The 18,293-nt window shown below is 43.2% G+C and overlaps 1 protein-coding gene across 2 annotated transcripts in view; it reads right to left on the bottom strand.

The window, feature by feature from the left end:
- MED13L (mediator complex subunit 13L) overlaps window positions 1-18,293 on the bottom strand; it is a 402,047-nt gene that overhangs the window by 18,988 nt on the left and 364,766 nt on the right. For both annotated transcript variants that reach the window (XM_006266403.4, XM_059713565.1), the window contains 5 exons: window positions 16,518-16,968; window positions 13,557-13,776; window positions 8,284-8,472; window positions 5,773-5,996; window positions 3,925-4,067 (listed from right to left, as the gene is read on the bottom strand). In XM_006266403.4, the coding sequence (XP_006266465.1) occupies window positions 3,925-4,067; window positions 5,773-5,996; window positions 8,284-8,472; window positions 13,557-13,776; window positions 16,518-16,968 (1,227 nt within the window). The remainder of the gene's footprint in view (window positions 1-3,924; window positions 4,068-5,772; window positions 5,997-8,283; window positions 8,473-13,556; window positions 13,777-16,517; window positions 16,969-18,293) is intronic.

The following is an 18,293-nucleotide window of genomic DNA, read 5'->3' as shown; positions in this document are numbered from 1 at the left end:
GTTTCTGAAGTTTAATGCATTTCCCAAGTGGACAAGCTAAACTATAACAAAAGTACCCAGTGCGTAAGAGTATCCACACAGAGAGGTAATGGGAAATGCCTATTGTAGAACAGCTATTTTGAGCTACCTCTCCTTACAGAAAAGTTGTAAGTGCATTACTGGAAAGAAGCACTAGAGTTGAGCTGGCTTAAGTAAGCAAAAAATTGTGTTCCTATTTGCAGGTTTCTGGTCAACAGAATCTAACACATTGCTTTGTGAAGTGAGTCATCCTAATATTTATGTTTTTGCAAAAGATTGTGATGTACAAAAGGAAAATATTTAGTATTTATAAATATAATGTATAAATATATATAAATATAAGTGGAATGGAACTCTTGAGTCCAAAGATCAGTTTTACAGGTCTGCTTATATAATCAGTCATACAAACAATTTTTCTTATGAATCTTTTTTTTGCAATTCACAGAACCAGTATGACACTCTAAGCACTGTGTCAATGAGGGATTACAGAAGTTGGAGTGGCTGAAAGCCTTTGACCTCTTAACTCAGGATGCATCCAGAACATGCAGTAATCCTACTGAAATATATTGCCTGTCATGCCCGATTACTTAAATATCACTCCTGAGCTAGCCTCTTTACTTCAAGATCTCTTCTCAACTATACTGATCCTTTTCCAAAAGAGGAAATGGAAATAAGCCTCTTTTCAGATGAGCAGCATGCTGCAAAAGGAAGTGCTTAGAATGGGAGTGCTGGGTCAACATGAATTCCACGTATAAACCCTCACAAAATGCCAGGTTTTTTTAAAAAGTGACCTGTCTCTTCTCAGAGGGTTTTCACTGGGATTACTGATCCAGCTTGTTAAGATTGCGACAGAGGATATGCTATAAAATAAAAGCAGACCAAGACCCCAAGTCTATGGACAGCAGTTACACATAAACCAGTTTAAGTAATTAGGAACTGGTTTAAACCTGTAACAGAACAGCAGCTCAGTACACATAACCAGTTTCAAAATGGCTGAAACTGGTTTAAGATAAACCTGGTTGAATGTAGGATCAGACTTAATTGACTTGGGTCAAACTGGTCTATGAAACATCTGTCCCAGACCTCTTTCTGGTTCAAGTTAAATCACAGCTCTCCAGCATGCTTTTCAGCCCTGGGCTGTGCTGTCTGCTCCAGCAGAGAAGGGTTGAGGGGGTAGAAGGGGGAGAGGCAGGGACTCTTCCTCTCCCTCCCCCCAGGTAAACCCCGGTTGGGGTCTGGGGCCATGGAGGGGGGGTTAAACCCCCCTTCCCCCGAGTACAGAGCTGTCTTGCTGCTAAACTTACTGAAACTTACTGCTGGTTGCAACTGTAGACTACAAATCCCAGAGGCACCTAGAAGCAGGAAGAAGAAATGATGAGCAACCCTGCTGAGTTCTGCTGCTGTGAGTCTGGACTGCAAATCCCAGAGACCTCAGGGGCAGCAGGAAGAGGAAGCGAACATGCAACCCATGCTGGCTACATGCCAGAGAGCTATGCTTTAGTGCCTCCCAGATTCTGGCTTGAGCCACTGCAGGCATGTGGGTGCATTTCTTGAATCAAAAGTAAATGAGTCCAGTTGTTTCTCAGTTTAATCTCTGCAGTTTAGACTAAACTGCAAAGACTGAATTGATTCAGTCTCGGGCTTTTTGACTGTCTCTACTTATCCCAAAATTCTAGCCTCACAAAAGAGTCTGGAGGAAACCTCATCTAAGCAAACTGACATTCACAGGTGAACTAGAGGAAGGGAACTGTTGATTTAAAAATTCAGTTCTTAATCTGTCCTCCTTCACCTAACAGACTAACTCCTATTCCTGTGGTTGGTAACTTAATCACTAACCAAGTTAGAAATCTTGCTTCCTGTTAAGGCCATAAGGCTATTTGTCCTTTACATACGTTAGCTGGAAGGCAGGAGTAAATTTCAGCTGCCTTTTTTTTACGCTGACTGAAGCACCAGGTCTCTAAGTAGGTGCGCTAGTTTACTGTACAAAAGTGCAGACTCTTTAGTTTTAATGTTTTTAAATTATCCCCAAGCCCACAAATTTGGGATTGCTTTGAATGTGTTAACATGGCAGCTACATTTGCCTTTGGTGATTGATAGAAGAGGAACACACATACTGTTTAATTGATCTTTTTCCTCTTGTCTAGATTATCTTCATGCTCCAGTTCAATAGACAAAGCACTAAATCCCTTATCAGAGCCATAACGCTCACTCTGGTTTTCACTACCCAGTCACCCATGCAAATCTGCATAAGAACTAGCATCCCGATTCACAGGACAGAGTATGGAGCTCCTTTCAGAAACCACATATGCTCATAGTAAATTAAGCCGGTGAATTGCTGTTGAGTAAAAATGAGGCACTACTCTTTCAAACCACGTGTTTCAAATATGTAACTTATCTCCCTGTTGGCTCAATCATGAGATACCTTGTCCTCTGAACAGAATCATCCACATGGCAGCACCAGAGCACTGCCTTATTGTAAGCCTCAAAACCTTATTTTTAAGACTGCTTCTGGTAATGGTTTCTTAAACGTTATAATAACATCTTAGCCCATTGCATTCACAAGCCAATGCAGCTTCACTTTAACTGAGAGAACAAAGATTTATATAGAACTGTCATTCAGTTGGATTCCAAAAGAATTATTAATCTAATGGATTATAATCCATGAGCTACCAAAAACATTTTTGAGAGCTAACATTTTCATTTGATTTTCCAGAAAAATAGCAATGTATGAGAAACCATATATTTCTATGAATTTACAAAATGAGATGACCTGCAATCTTACCTCAGCATATTTTAGTAACACCATGTTATTCGATCACTCTTTTAAAATCCTGATCTGAATTTCATCTAGATTACTGAACATGTTGTTCAGTATTCAGTAGCATAACTTTCATCTGAAGTTTTACAAACAGTAATTCAGTACCTACTACTCCACTGTAGCAGATAACTATGGGCCAAAGCCTTATTTTATGTATTTCTGGGGACAAAGTTATACTAAGATACTGTATTACAAAACCCAATATACTACAGAGTACTTCAGTCTAGTATTACAACTCTCTTTTTGTTCTCATTATTGTGCTTTTCTCATTACTGCTAAACGTCAAACTACACCGAATTACATTAGTTGCTTTATGTACTATAGTAGTAACTTTTAAATATGGATTCAAAAATGTGTAAAAACAGATGCTACAAAAGGAACTAGGTATTCTAAAGTGTCTTAATCTGTTTTGTTTTACCTGCAGAAGTGCCCATGTAGTGTGTGGACAGGGATAATGCTTAAGCCTTTTAAACAGCTGTTTAAACAACAAGCAATCAAACATACAAGCCAATTCAAAACTGTTTAAACCTCCTGAAATATTTCAAAAGTATACCTAGTTAATCAAATATTATTTTGAACTGGTCCTCTTTGAACCTGTTCAGTGTCATGTGACACCAAGCTTTCCATGACTATTGTGTGGTCAGTTCTCCAGGCATCCCATGCTGCACCTTTCCTCACTGGCCCAACCCCTGCACGGCAACTGGCTACTCTGGTATGCAGTTTGGTATGCTCCAACCTATACTGCCTGCACTTGAACCAGTCCCGTTCCAGGCAGACTTAGGCTGGGAGAAGGGAGAATGGCTGTGGGGGTAGAGAGGATCCCCTGCTTCTAGATGCTCTGAGGGGTTGCCAAGTGTCTCTGCAGCTTTTAAACAGCACTATTACCATGGCCAAAGTCAATTTGATTCCATTCCTGGTACGTGATGTGGAGAACCTGGGTAACCCCCCAGAGCACCCAGTACCCTGGGAATCCAGAATCAAGGATACCCCCTCTATCCACCTGGCCACCCTTCCCCTCACCTCATATCAGCCCATTAAGCAAGTCTTATAGCTCCACTTAGCTCAAAACAAACTTCAAATTTTCATACCTTTCAACTCGCCATGGCCTAGTCGACCAAGTCGCCCAATGACAACTCTCCAGGGAAGTGATGTCATTTGTACTATCCCAATGCACCATTCCCACAGCTTCTGCAGACCAATTTTACGTGCAGACAATTTGCTCCTCCTTGATCTAGAGATAAAAGGAGAAAAAGAATGGAAATGAAATATTTTCAGATTTCTCTCTCATACTTATTTCATTTCTTACTATCTGCTCAGATTCTTATGCTGTCCCCATATCTGCAAAGATGAGTTGCCTCACAGTTAGATATCAGAAACTGATAAGTTTTTTTGTCTGCTTTTATAACTAGTACTGCAATAGTACCCAAAGATCCCAGTCAAACTGAGGATTGTCCCAAAAACACTTGAAGGTACTCTGTAGGCATTCATAAAACAGAACTAGAACTTCTTTCCTCTGCACTTCATAAGCTATGATAGAAACCATCATTTTAAGTGTTATTCCCATTAACCGTAAGAGAGGTTACTATATAGGGGGTGCATCTACACATGCATTTGAACTGGGATCGATTTACTTGCTAGTAAACTACTCATGAGTAAATGCTCCTGGGTAGGCTTCTATACATGCAGGGATGTGCTCCTAGAAGCAAATCTGCTCCCACTTCCCGTGGCTCTGGAATGGGCCCTTGATGCCACCAGGGAGCACTCTAGGCTCCTCCTGGGTGCTAGCCCAGGGACTGGCAGGGAGCACCAGGGAGATGTCTCCTGGCCAGGGCTGGGACATTGCTCCCTGCCCTTGGGGGGTTACCTGCTGCTGAGGCAGGGACAACGTCCCCGTGCCCCAGCAGCAGAGAGCTCCCAGCTCCGGCTTCCTGATTGAGACAAGTGACTTGGAAAGAGCTGCAGGGGAGAAGCACATCCCAGCCCCCTGCCCTGATCTGCTGGTGGGACAGCTAGCAGCGAGCCCCTGACTGGGACAGTTCCTGGCCCCCGCTCTGAAATTGAGGGGAAGGGGCTGGAGAGCCTGTTCCCTGCTCAGCTCTTTAATTGTACAGCTAAGTAGGGAACAGGCTGGAGAGCCTGTTCCCCACTCAGTTCTGTGAGTATGGAGCTGGATAGGGAACAAGCTGGGGAATAGGTTGGGGAGCTTGTTCTCTGCTCAGCTCCGTGAGCGCAGAGCTGGGTAGAGAACAAGCTTCCCAGCCCCCACCAGCAGGGAGCTCCCAGCGCCAGTTCTGCGACTGAGGCGCCGGTGCTGGGAGATCTGTATCATCTAACCCAAGCTGTTGTCATTGCTAGATCCTTATAAGGATCTCCCAGGCTGAGCCCCGCAACCACAGAGCTTGGGTTGGGAGATAATCTCTTAGTGCTGGCCCCACTGTTGCGGACCTGGCACTGGGAGATAAGGATCTCACAGCCCCCGCTTCCTGATCACGATGACGGAGAGGGGGCTGGGAGATAATGATCTCCCTGCCCCTGCTCATCAATCGCAATCATGGAGCAAAAGGCTTGAAGTTCCCTGCTGCCAGGGCAGGGGGACATAGTCCTTGCCTGGCTTCCACTGGCAGAGCCCACCTCAGCAGCAGGCAGCTTCTCGGGGTAGGGAGCAATCTTCTGCCCTCTGGTGGTTGGCTGACCGGAAGCAGATTTGCTTCTGGTCAAGCATCTACATGTGCACTACTGTGCAATAACTACGTGCAGTGCATCCTTACTTGCCGTTGCAAGTACATTTGCAAATACATCCTTACTGGCAGTAAACTAAGCTACTTCACAGTAAAGTGTCTCATGTAGATGCACCCAGGGATGTACAAACAGCTAAGTAACACAGTGAAGAATGAGAAATATCAACCCAGACTCATACAAAACTTAAAGGTTTTTACCTATTTGGCAAATCAATATTTACAATGCAGGTTTCCAACAGTTCACCGTGGAGGTCAGTGCAGGATGCTAGGAGCCAGCGCTGGTCATGGGACAAACAATATCCAACGAATAGCACATTGTATTTCTGACTGGCTTCTCCAAATGTTTCTCCCAGTTCAGTTTGCTTGTCTTTGATGGGTGCCAGTATAAAAGGAGGTGAGTAGAGCTGGATTGCACTGGGTCGCTACAAATAAGGTCAACATTATCATCAATACAGTTATTAAAATTGTGTGCCTATATAATATATAATGTGGATTAGTGATACACATGGAAAAAAACATGAAGGTAAAATAGACAGAAGCAGGTACAAAACCTTTTTTGTAGGAATAATTTAGGCAAAGTGGCTGGAAAATGCGTCTCCTAGGTCCAAAATGCAGCATTGTTTCTGTGCAACTGAACATAATACCAGTATTTATACCAGCATCATAGCCCAGCCTCTGGCATGGACCTTTGAGAACTCCTGGCACTCTGGTGTAGTGCCTGAAGACTGGAAAAGGCCAATGTGTTGCCTATCTTCAAGAAAGGGAGGAAAATGGATCCAGCAAACTATAGGCCCATCAGCCTGACTTCTATCCCAGGGAAGATCTTAGAAAAGTTTATTAAAGAGGCCATCCTTAATGGACTGGCCGACACCAACATTCTGAGGGATAGCCAGCACGGGTTTGTTGCAGGTAGGTCTTGCTTGACCAATCTCATTTCCTTCTACAACCAGATGACCTATCACCTGGACAAGGGAGAAGAGATTGATGTCATATATCTTGACTTCAAAAAAAACCTTTGATCTGGTATCCCATGATCACCTGTTGGCGAAACTGGCCAGTTGTGGCGTTGGGTCCACCACGATCCACTGGCTGGGAAATTGGCTCTGTGATCAGGCTCAGAGGGTGGTAATTGACGGAAGTCAATCGTCATGGTGCCTTGTGACCAGTGCGGTCCCCCAAGGCTCTGTCCTTGGACCCATATTGTTCAACATCTTCATTAATGATGTGGACACTGGAGTTAGAAGCGGACTGGCCAAGTTCGCCAATAACACCAAACTTTGGGGCAAAGCATCCACACCAGAAGACAGGGGGGGCAATCCAGGCTGGCCTGGACAGGCTCAGAAAATGGACGGACGAGAACCTGATGGTGGTTTAACATTGAAAAATGAAAGGTTCTTCACCTTGGGAGGAAAAAACTAGAACATCCTTATAGGCTCAGCAGTGCTACACTGGCTAGCACTACGGAAGAAAGAGACTTGGGGGTCATCATTGACCACAAGATGAACATGAGCCTGCAATGCAATACTGCAGCTAGTAAAGCGACCAAAATGCTGGCTTGCATCCATAGATGCGTCTCAATCAAATCCTGGGACGTCATTCTCCCCTTGTACTTGGCCTTGGTGAGGCTGCAGCTGGAGTACTGCGTCCAGTTTTGGGCTCCACAATTCAAAAAGGATGTGGAGAAGCTTGAGAGAGTCCAGAGAAGAGCCACGCGCATGATCAGAGGTCAGGAAAACAGACCTTATGATGACAGGCTGAGAGCCATGGGGCTCTTTAGCCTGGAAAAGCGCAGGCTCAGGGGTGATCCAATAGCCACCTATAAGTTTATCAGGGGTGACCACCAGTATGTGGGGGAACATTTGTTCACCAGAGCGCCCCAAGAGATGATGAGGTCGAATGGTTACAAACTACTGCAAAACCGTTTCAGGCCGGACATAAGGAAGAATTTCTTTACTGTCCGAGCCCCCAAGGTCTGGAACAGCCTGCCACCGGAGGTAATTCAAGCACCTACATTGAACACCTTCAAGAGTAAATTGGACGTTTATCTTGCTGGGATCCTATGACCCCAGCTGACTTCCTGCCTTTCAGGCGGGGGGCTGGACTCGATGATCTTCCGAGGTCCCTTCCAGCCCTAATGTCTATGAAATTTACTTGTTTCTCAGCTATTATTCTACATAATGTTATAAACATATAGCTCAGTGTTTTGTTTTCACTACATAAGGGCTGTTCAGCTGGCTGCCTGAGGGCTGTATGCAGCCCCCAAGAGATTAACATGCACCCCTTGGGTTCCCAGTACAAACATTACTCCCTTCATTGCTCTCCTGCTGCTGCTGTCAGAGTCTCCAGGCTTCTCCCTCCTTCAACTTCCACTTTCTACCCCTGCTCCTGGGGGTAGAACAGGGCAGGGCAGGTCAGGGCAGGACAGTATGGCCCATGGAGCTGAAAAAGCCTGTGGCTGGCAGGCTTGGGGGACCCTGGGGTCTTGGCATGACGGTGCCAATGCAGCGTGGTGAGGGCTGTCGTCTGCACTGGGCATGGCAGCACATCAGCAGTTGGACACCCTTGCACCATATCATCATTTCTAGTACCTTGAAAAGAAACAGCTGCTGGCTATTCCAAGTATTTCACATGCTCACTCTTTCTGATTTCTAAGAGATGCATTCACTGTTTTTGAACAGGACTCCTTGGCCCTCCAGTACAGGTACTAACCTCTGGGTTCTTGAGGGTCATCTCAATGCTGGCAGCAGGCCCAAAGCCAGTAAGAGACTTAATATGGATCTGTGTGGGCAATGGTCTTCTGCACTGGCAGTACACTGAAAATGCCAAAGACTTCAAGTGTTGAATGTAGAAAACCTGCTCATCCTTCATTGTCTGCAGCATGTACTGGCAAGGCACAATCTGTGCATTTACATAAAAACAATAAAAGTTAGTATTAAAAGCTTGTTTCTCAACCCCAAAAGTATACCGCAAAACACCTCAAAGTCATGTTTATTTAGAATGCCCTTCATTAATGACTTAGAAACAGAGACTTTCTATGTTCGTTCTCTATCATTTATTATTTGTATCATGGAAGTGACTACGAGTTCCTGTCAGGATTATGGCACCATTTTGCAAGGTTCTGTGAAAACACTATTTATTTTATATAATTTATTTCAATATTTAAGGCTGTAAACTCTCAAGAGCACTTTAGAAAAAAAAAATCCTGTTGTCTGTCAGCTCACGACTGCCTAAATCCTGTGAAATATAATTATCTGTGTGCTAAACAGGCAAATGTATTTAAAAATCTGAATATGTTGAATGACCAGCATGCCCTACTGCGTATTTCTGATGTTGACGTCTTCACAAATGCTACTGAACATAAAATGGAATGATTGGCCCACCCAGGTTTCTACTACATTTCAGGTCTCATGTAGCAGCTATTGGCCTTATATTGTACTTTGAAAGGGCATTTGACTAACTATGTATGTTTGCTCTGCAGGGAGTGCGCTATACAAAGAGCCTATTGATTGGTGGGATTTAAAAAAATGCCCTAAGACTGCAGGCAAGTTTTTATTTTTAACTTTACAATGAGTCAACAAAACCAGGATTGCAAAGTACATGTCACGTTGGGTCAGATCACCAGCTTGTCTGTAAGGGGAGGACAAACTTTACTTCAAGCTCACTAAACGTATGACACTAAAGGTAGATTTAAACCAAAAGCCTATACCCAAATATCTCCAATATACGCAAGAGTTTTTTGGTCTATATCTTACTTTCTGGATGGCCCTACGAAAATCCTAGAACCCTGAGAACTTTGTGATTCAGACACAGCTTTCCAGCTGCCATTTAGTTTAAAAACAAAAAACAACTACGCTTCACTCCAACTATAAAATGAATCTGGAACCACTAAGTCTTGTGATTTGACAATCAAATTTGAGATCCAGGTTGCCCTTGGACGTGTGTCCCTCCCTCCTTCTCTCAAATATCTTTTCGCCATGTATTCCATTTGTGAAACTAGCCCCCTACCTAACATGGGGTTGTTTGCTGCAGTAGTGTTTTGCTAGGAACATGTAGTTTGGTAAAGGACTTTTACTAAAGCCTATCAATGAGAGAGACAAGGAAAGAACTGTTATTTGACATTACCAGGACCCGTTTCTTCCTCTTAAAACTATCTGCTGTATCTGTAGTCAAATACACAGATTATGGATTGGACGCCTCAGCCATTTTCAGACTCACCAACAACTCCCGTTTACTGGAAGACTGTCCTCCTATCGAGGGACTGCTGTCACACTGAATTTAGTAAAGCAAGTGACAGCAGGGTGGCATCTTTAGGGAGGTAAACCTGCAATGCATCAATTTGTGGTATAGGGAGGTCCTGGCTCTTCTATTCTTAATTAAATAACAATTATGACAGTTGATACTGCTCCTCTTATTTTTATTTTGTTCATTTTAATTTCTCCTTTTTTGTTTTAAATGGCAACTGCCGCTCCTAGGACTCTGGAATTGCTGCCTTTACAGGAAAGCTAGCTTGTGAGATAACTTGTGCCCGCAATGCTAAATGGCATTGCTATGACCCAGCACATAAAGCAGTGTAACTAACCATTCCTCCCTCTCCCCCACCCCAGTACTGAAATGTTTCTCCAGAAACAATATGGACTTACAGTGATGAAGATGACCGTATAAAATTTGAGTGGTTGAGTGATCTAGTGTCAACTTGCATAGCAAGTACAGGAGAAACAAACAAAGAAAATGGCCTTTGAGAAATAGAATAAGTGATTCAAAAAGCATGTTTTAAATGAAAATCCCTTTTATAGTCAGAACTGAGTTTACAATGTTCTGCTTCTCTTTAAGCAGCAATGAGAAATACAGTATCCCAGAGCTAAACACTGAATCAGGTCTTGTCTTTTTGAGGTAAGATCTTAGGGGCAGAGGCTTGTTGTTCACTAGGTTAATATAGTGCCTAGAAGATGGTTCACCCAAAAGATAGACATCAAAGAATAACAATAAAGCACATGATATCTGTGGTGACCATCTGAGCATGTAGATAGATGTATATTGTCTGCCACGTATAATTATTTATTTTTATTTTTTTTACAACGCATAATTTGTTTAGCACAGTTTTAGTAGAAGGCTCTTCTCTACTGTATTGCAATACACCTATAAACATCTGCTTGGTTTCTGTATTTTAAATAATAATATTCTGTATACCATACAGCAGCAATGGAGAGAAGGTGTTGTGCGAAGTAAATTCTGTTACTTTTTATTTTAAGAGCTGTCTGCTGTTTTGACTTTCATTGGCAAAATGTCCTAAGTAAACCGCACTTCAGGTGCCCAGAAAATAAGCATGATGCAGTAAGAACTGGCAAGCCCATTAATCATTTTACATAAACTGAAATCTAACTGTACTATTGATCTTCAGTAGCACAGCATCTTTTCATATTTCAGTCATTGAAATGAGTATGGTTATTTGTATTTATAATTTTTTTGGTTGGGCCTAAATATTTCCTTGGAGTCAAACAAAACAAAATACTCAACTGTGATACTGATTTTATGTCAAACCTGTTCTGGTGATAGATGACTAGAGAAATCCTTTAATACTACAAATACAAATAAAGTAAAAGGCCAAGATTATCAGAAGTGACAAAAGTCTTTTGTGCCCAACATATAACACCTTAATAGAATGCAATTGTCAGAAAGGAATAAGAACCATCCTTCTGAAACACAGGAACCATTTAGGCCCCAAGGTGTCAAAGATATGGCCCCTGGGCTGCATCTGTACACAGAGCCATATTAACTGGCCCCTGGCACTGCCCATGGGTCTTGGAGTAACCCACAGGCAGCATGCAGGGTGCACTGGATGGCCCTGGACCCTGCAGGCTCTTAGCCTGTGTGGCGCAGCTTGGCAGTAGCAGAGCAGGATTGAAATGTAGGACTGATCTGTGTGTCTGGTTCAGCCCATGGGACCAAATGAATTTCAGCAGCTCTGATTTAGGCTATCAAACTGAGGACTGAGAAAGACAAGTTGCTTTTGAAAATGATGGCAGAAGGTTTCTGCCTTTTCATGTGCATGTGCACACATGTATATAATAAGCTTTCTTCTCTTTGCATTTGGTGGCCTGCTCTGCTTTCACATATATATTATAGTGGGTGGGTCTCTGATAAAGATGTACATAACCCATGGCAACTGGTATCAGCAACAGGCCAAATACCGTTCACGATGATAGCAATTTAATTCTTAAATAATTCCAGTCAATAACTACTCCAGTATACAAAGGCTATATGGCAATATATTTTTAACAATCAGGTAGTAATAGAGTAGCACACCTTATGCAATGTAATGCTATAGATATATGTTAATACATCATATGCATTAAATAATATGTTTTAAAAGTGAATCTAATAAACAGGCTGAGATAGAACATACAAGCTAGGGACAGACATTCAAAATGCCTGAGTTTGAATTGATTCAATCTTTGCAGGTTAGTTTAACTTGGCAAGGCTGAATCAGTTCGTAACTGTACAGACATTCCAGAAATGCAGACATATGCCTGCAGTCGTTCAGGCTAGAAGCTGGGGTGGGAGCGTGGGGAAGCCCTGCCCTTCCCTTCCCTTCCCTTCCCCAGTGCTGAGCTGGGGGGGAGGGGGGAGGCATGGCCAGGCCATGGAAGGACACTCTGATTAGGGAGGGGTTCCCCCCACCCCACTTCTGACCAGCCCAGTAGGGAATTGATAACACAGTGTTAATCACCCCATTAAGAAAACAACAAAGAGGCATTACCAGCTATCTGTTGATGCTGCCTTTGTCCCATCTGCCACAGCAGGTACCATAGCCAGCATATGGTATGCTAGCTAATGATGAGGTGTCTGTGTAGGGCAAAGGGGACGGGGCAATCCCTGCTTAGCAGGGAGCGGAGAGGGGAGGGTGGGAGCAGGGGGAGGCCAGGCAGACTCCTGCAGTCTCTGCCAAGCTCCAGCCAGGGAGCAGAGGGGAGCAGAGAGCCCCACCTAGTCCAAAAAGCATGCCGGGATGCTGGAAGAATCTGGTTTAACTTAAACAAGCAAGGGGTCTGGGACAGACATTGCCTAAACCGGTTTGACGCAGATCAGTTAAGTCTGATACTACATACAACCAGGGTTATCTCAAACTGGTTTCAGCCATTTTCCAGCTGGTTTATGACCACTGAACATCTGTTCTGTTACAGGCTAAACCAGTTTCTGATCACTTAAACTGGTTTATATGTAATGTCTGTCCCTAGCCACAAAGTACAATCTTTTTGTAACGCAATGCCAACACATACTATAGGCTAAGGAACCTAATCCATTGTTAGAAACTGTTTCACAGAGAACACAGGTGCTGGACCATGCACAAAAGGTTTATTTTAAGAGCACTAAAACACTCTTTTTTAGCTACATTTCCTGCATTAAGTCTCAACTAGGACATTATTTTAACATTGTATCATATATACTCGCACACCACATGGACCTTCTTTCTCAAAAAACAGCCCTCCAAAATTGGGGTGCATGTCTTAAGCAGGGAAACTGATTTCTGCACCAGAACAGAAGCATGGGGACACTGCAATGGCTGCTGAGGCTCTGCTTCTCTCCATGGCTGCAAAGAGAGAGGGGGCAGAGAGTGCAGCATGCAGTATCACAGTTAATTTTAACACTTTCACAGTGGCTGCCAGTTCTGGATTGGATGCAAGGAGGTTAAAGCTGTAGTTCTGACTGAGCAGCAGTGGTCAGGTTTAAGTCAGGATCTAGCCATGACTGGAAAAACCTTTCAATTTGCTCTCCCACAATAAGGTGCATACTTTATTTTGGGAGCATGCCATATGAAAGGAAATACAGCACTTTGTACATTTAATAATAATGTTGTAAACTTCACATTAACAGTGTGCAGTACCTGTCCTCCATTTCACATTTTGTCTCCTGTGGGTAGCAATATTATGGTATGCTAGAATGAGTCTGTAATGTAAAAAAAAAAAGGAGTGAACAAGAATTACCTGGAGAATGAAAGAATTCCTCATGTTCTCAGGTAAGTTATCCAGCATTTCTGTGTAGCATCGCATCAAACTTAACAGCCAGAAATTGGCTGAGGCAGATTCCTCATCTGCGGTGTAGGTAAAAGGATCCACCATATAGATGACAACTGCTGGAGGATAGGCATTGCTGTCTGCAGATTCTGGCTCGGTGGGAATTCCTATTCTCTCCCTCTCTGTAACACTAGAGACATACCTCTTGTTAAGTGCAAAAGCAAATTACAATTTTTATTTTTTTTCATGTTGCAAGGGCATGAGAAGGTAAACAATGAGTCAAGAGGGGAGGACCACTGCGTTCTTGTTATATTTATTTAGCATATGCAGCATTGGCATATTGTTTCAGCCATCTTAAGGCGATGTCGTCACCAGTGTGAAGAGCTTGAAGGCTACCAAGTAGCACACTAAGTGGACATAAGTCAACGATGTGGAACATGGTTTGAACATGTCCACAAAGGCATTTGTTGTCACTGCAAAGTCCCACTGGTATAGGTTTGAGGCACAGTGCCCCTGTCCAGTTTGAAAATGGTTGAGAAGTGCCCAATAACCGTGTGACCATTTAAATCCTGGTTGACTGACTGTAGGGTCAGAGATGATTGGTGATTGATTAGTGCGTGTGCTGATCATTTTCTGTGCCATCAAATAAGTAAAGAAAAGCTGAAGGGTTTTGAAAGGGTGGACCATACTGGACATCTTGAGGGGAGCTGAGCTATTGGTGAGCGGAATATGTCCCAATGCACTGACAGCATACGATTATCATGGAATCTGGCTAGTAAATTTACTTTAGCAATTGTGCAGCAGAGATGAGGGGGGGCAATGTTATTAAGGACAGGTAACCATGGGAGTGGAATGGGGTGCAATGTGCCTAAATACAAGACGCGTTGTAGCATGCAGTGGGGTGTAGTACGCTGTGTGATGAACGAGTCCATACATGGGCACAGTATTCTGCAACTGAATAACACAGTGCGAAAGCTCTCTTATTATACTGACAAAACAGAACTAAAAATGCAGCCCAAGAATAGTCACTGATAAGAAACTATATCTCCACACAGGAGTACACTATGCCAGCATACTTCCTAAAAATAGTTTGTTAAAGATATTTTCCAGAAGACTAACACAATCCCACTTAATAGACCCAGAATAATCCAGCCCTGAGAAAATGACTAAGTACCATGTCAGTAAATGACGAGATCTTATTTTTTTACTTGTACTCACATATGCATGGTTTTTTAAGCTGAAGAAAGGTACCTGAATGATGGTGAATGGGACTGGACTGTGTGCCCACAACAGAAATGCCACAAAGGTAGTGAATTCTTTCCCAAAGTGCCTCCCCCATCACCATTAGCAACCAACATCCACATGTGATAAAGTAGTCCGGATGACATTTTTTTCTGTTCAGACTGGCAACTAATGCCATGCACAGTGAGGTATTCTGTGCAAATAACTGAATGGAAGTCATAGCAGCTTCAACCAGGGCTGGATTAGAACTTGTCACTTCGGAGTCTGTCTAGAAGCTGTTTTTTTCACCATTTAAAGCGCTTTATTGCTGTAACTTAACAGACGTGCACAGTTTTAAAGCATTTTAAAAATAGGTACAGCACTTTAAATTAACCCTTGTTAAATGAAGTATTAAATTTGAAGCACTCTGTTTTACAGCACTTTAGCAACCTATAGTGCTTTAAATAACTTCTGTATTCTGGTCAAATTTCTGGTGATTTTGCCAGTATTCCATGGGTTTTGCCAACTTGGTTAGTGCTCCCTGGCAGTGCCCAGTCCCAGCAAAGGGAGGGGGGTGAAAGGGACATGCTGCAGGTGGGACACATACACATACATGCACACCCTGAGACCCTGCATGGATGGGAGGGGCCAGATGCTTGGACATACCACAGGCAGGACACACACATGCCTTCCACCCCCACATTCCCTGAGACCCTGTGTGGCTGGGAATCAGAGGCTTGGAGCAGGGCTGGGCATATGTGTGCGTCTGCTGCCTCATGGCAGGTGCAGTGTCCACGCCCAGTGATGGGGGATATGCCATGGGTGGGACACATACACATGCTCCCTGAGACCGTGCATGGCTAGGGACCAGATGGTTGGAGCTGGGCTCTCAGTCTGGGTAAGAGATGCTGTCTGGCCTATAGCAGAAGTGGTGCCTGCTCCTGATGAGTGACAGCCTCTCATCCCAGCTCTGCCTTTTTCACTGCTCTGCTGCTGTCCAGAGTCTGCTGCAGCCCCAGGAGACTGTGGAGCACTCCCTGCTGCCTAGCCTGGAAAGTACAGGGAGCCTCAGAGGCCTCTCCCCACCAAACACCGTTCTATCATGTTTAAGAGCACTATAAAGTTACAGTGCTATAAAAAGTGCTCTAAACTACAGCACTGTAAAACACGCATGGAGCACTTCTGTACACACCTTAAGAGATGAGAGCTCCATAACCTATTACATTTGCCTATAACCATTTATGAGCAGAACACCTATTTTCTAATTTTGTCACTTGCCTACTGAAAGCTATATGCCCCTAGCAGACAGAATTTATAAAATATTCCTAGGTGTTTTTCAACATTTTAAAGTGATATTTGGCTCACTGCTATTTATGATGGCTAACAGCACCAAGCTGCTTACCCCTCTATTCCTGAACGTGTTCTAAATAATAAAAAGCACTCACTAGTTTTCATTGGAGGGTTGTTTACTAACAGAAGATATTAAATAAATAACAGCAGTACTATATTTACTTTTAATCCCTAGCACCCCACAGGTGGCATCTATTTTGTTAGGTAAGAAAAACACATGAGTAAAATGTTGGGCCTATTAACATTCCTGTAATTTCAGGAATTTATGAGAGGCTTTAGGCACAGGAATTGTACAGCCGCAGGATTATAAAGTATGAGATTGGTAATGCATAGGCTCACTAAGATATTGTAGTAACTTACCCTTCTTGTCCTTCTTGCTGTGATTGCTGTTGTGATGAATTCTGTCCAGATTCAGTGTCTCCACCAGAACCTGTGTTCCCCTGGGGTCTATCTGCAGAATTTCCCCCAGTGCTGGTGTTCTGTCCTGGACCTACACTTCCACTAAACCCTGAAGAAGAGGTAGCGCTCATCTGGTTAATGCTGGGTGTTGAGGAAGATGCCGACAACTGTGGCACTGGGGGTCCAGATGCTGAGCTACTTCCTGCTGCAAGGTTAGTGTTCCCACCACTGGGTGTGGAATTAAAGGAATTGCCTGTTGGTGGTGCCCCAGGAGCTGAATGACTTGTTGAATTTGGGGGCACAGATCCACTGTTCCCAGGTATTGTTTGTCCTTGGCTTGCTGATGCTGGGGTTTGGTATTTAGGTGGTAACAATAGGCTGCTGTCAAGCTGCAGAGTAGCTAAGTAAGGTGCTGAAAGTGTATAAACAAAAATTGAGGTTAATGATGGCATATCAGTTCTAAGCAAACAAAGCGCTGTCAAGTCATACAATGTCTTTTAGATTTCTAGAACAGTTGTAAGGTACACAAATATTAAGATAATATAATTTCCATTATAAATATTTAATTGTGCAATCAATTATGCAAGGGGTGCCTTTTAACTAATGTAAATCAAATGTCTCATACAAAGAACTGACTTAGCAGAGTTCATGCAGTGTGAAGAGGAGGGAAAGAGAATCAACAGGACTACTGTCACGTGCCATTACTTTGTAGTAGATTGTGCTGTAATAATCATCTACTTGTGGCTGTGTATGGCATTCACCTTTGCAAACTGCTGGATGAATTATTTCAAAGTTCACAATGAGAATTTAACAAAGCATCTTTGTCATAGCTGAAGTCCAAAGGCCATTTTTAGGTGAGCTATAATACTGGTAGATTTAATTATTGTAACTTCTTATGCAACACCACAAACTCTGCCTGTGCTACACGTCTCTGGTAGTGAGTATGGAATGCACGTCACGTCAGGTAGTATGGTAATAGTTCCATCCAGATATGTGGTAAATGAAGACTAAAAGCAAAATGAACGAGGCAGTGTGATACTAGCAACTGTTCCAGATACATAAATCAGGTTCTAGACCCCTTGTGCTTCTCTCAAGCATAGGGATCACCATGGCTGGAACCAATCAGAGAGTTTAAAGGACTATGCTAGCTGGAGTTATTTAATGTCCTAATGTCACTGCTACTCTAAGTTATGGCAGAGCCAGATTGGGCCAAAGTATGAGGGAACTACCTCCCCCTGTTCTCTCATATAAAGCAGGCCCTGTTTTCAGACTGAGAACAGCTAGATTGGAGTCAAGAATGTAGCGCTCAAATTAATCCAAAGCTGCTTTAATGCTTCACAATATAGCTAGGTTAGTACAGAACTCCCACTCAGCTCCAGCTTCCAGGTTTATCCAAAATCCTCATAACTCTCAGAAATCTTCCCTTCTCCAGAGACTCTCAGCAGACTCTAGCATAGATAGCTACTTTCAAAGCAAAGGTGATTGCAGAGTTGACTTTCAAGGCTTCACTGAAACTGCCTGACCAGTTCCCCAGCAGTGCTAAATCAGAGAATTCTATACTTGTATATCTCAGGTGATCAAAACCTGGCAGCAAGAAAGCAGAGACTGTTCCTAAGCCCATTGCCAATCATGCTGATCACACTCTCTCTGTTTCCTTGTGCTCTCCTGTCTGTGTTTCTGTATTCACCTCTTTTCTTTTTTCTTTCCTGTGGCTAGGCCTATTCAGTTTAGAAAAGA

The sequence above is a fragment of the Alligator mississippiensis genome, chromosome 10 (assembly GCF_030867095.1).
Source record: "Alligator mississippiensis isolate rAllMis1 chromosome 10, rAllMis1, whole genome shotgun sequence".
In the NCBI taxonomy this organism is placed as follows: Eukaryota; Metazoa; Chordata; order Crocodylia; family Alligatoridae; genus Alligator; species Alligator mississippiensis.
This window is presented reverse-complemented; position numbering and strand designations above follow the sequence as displayed.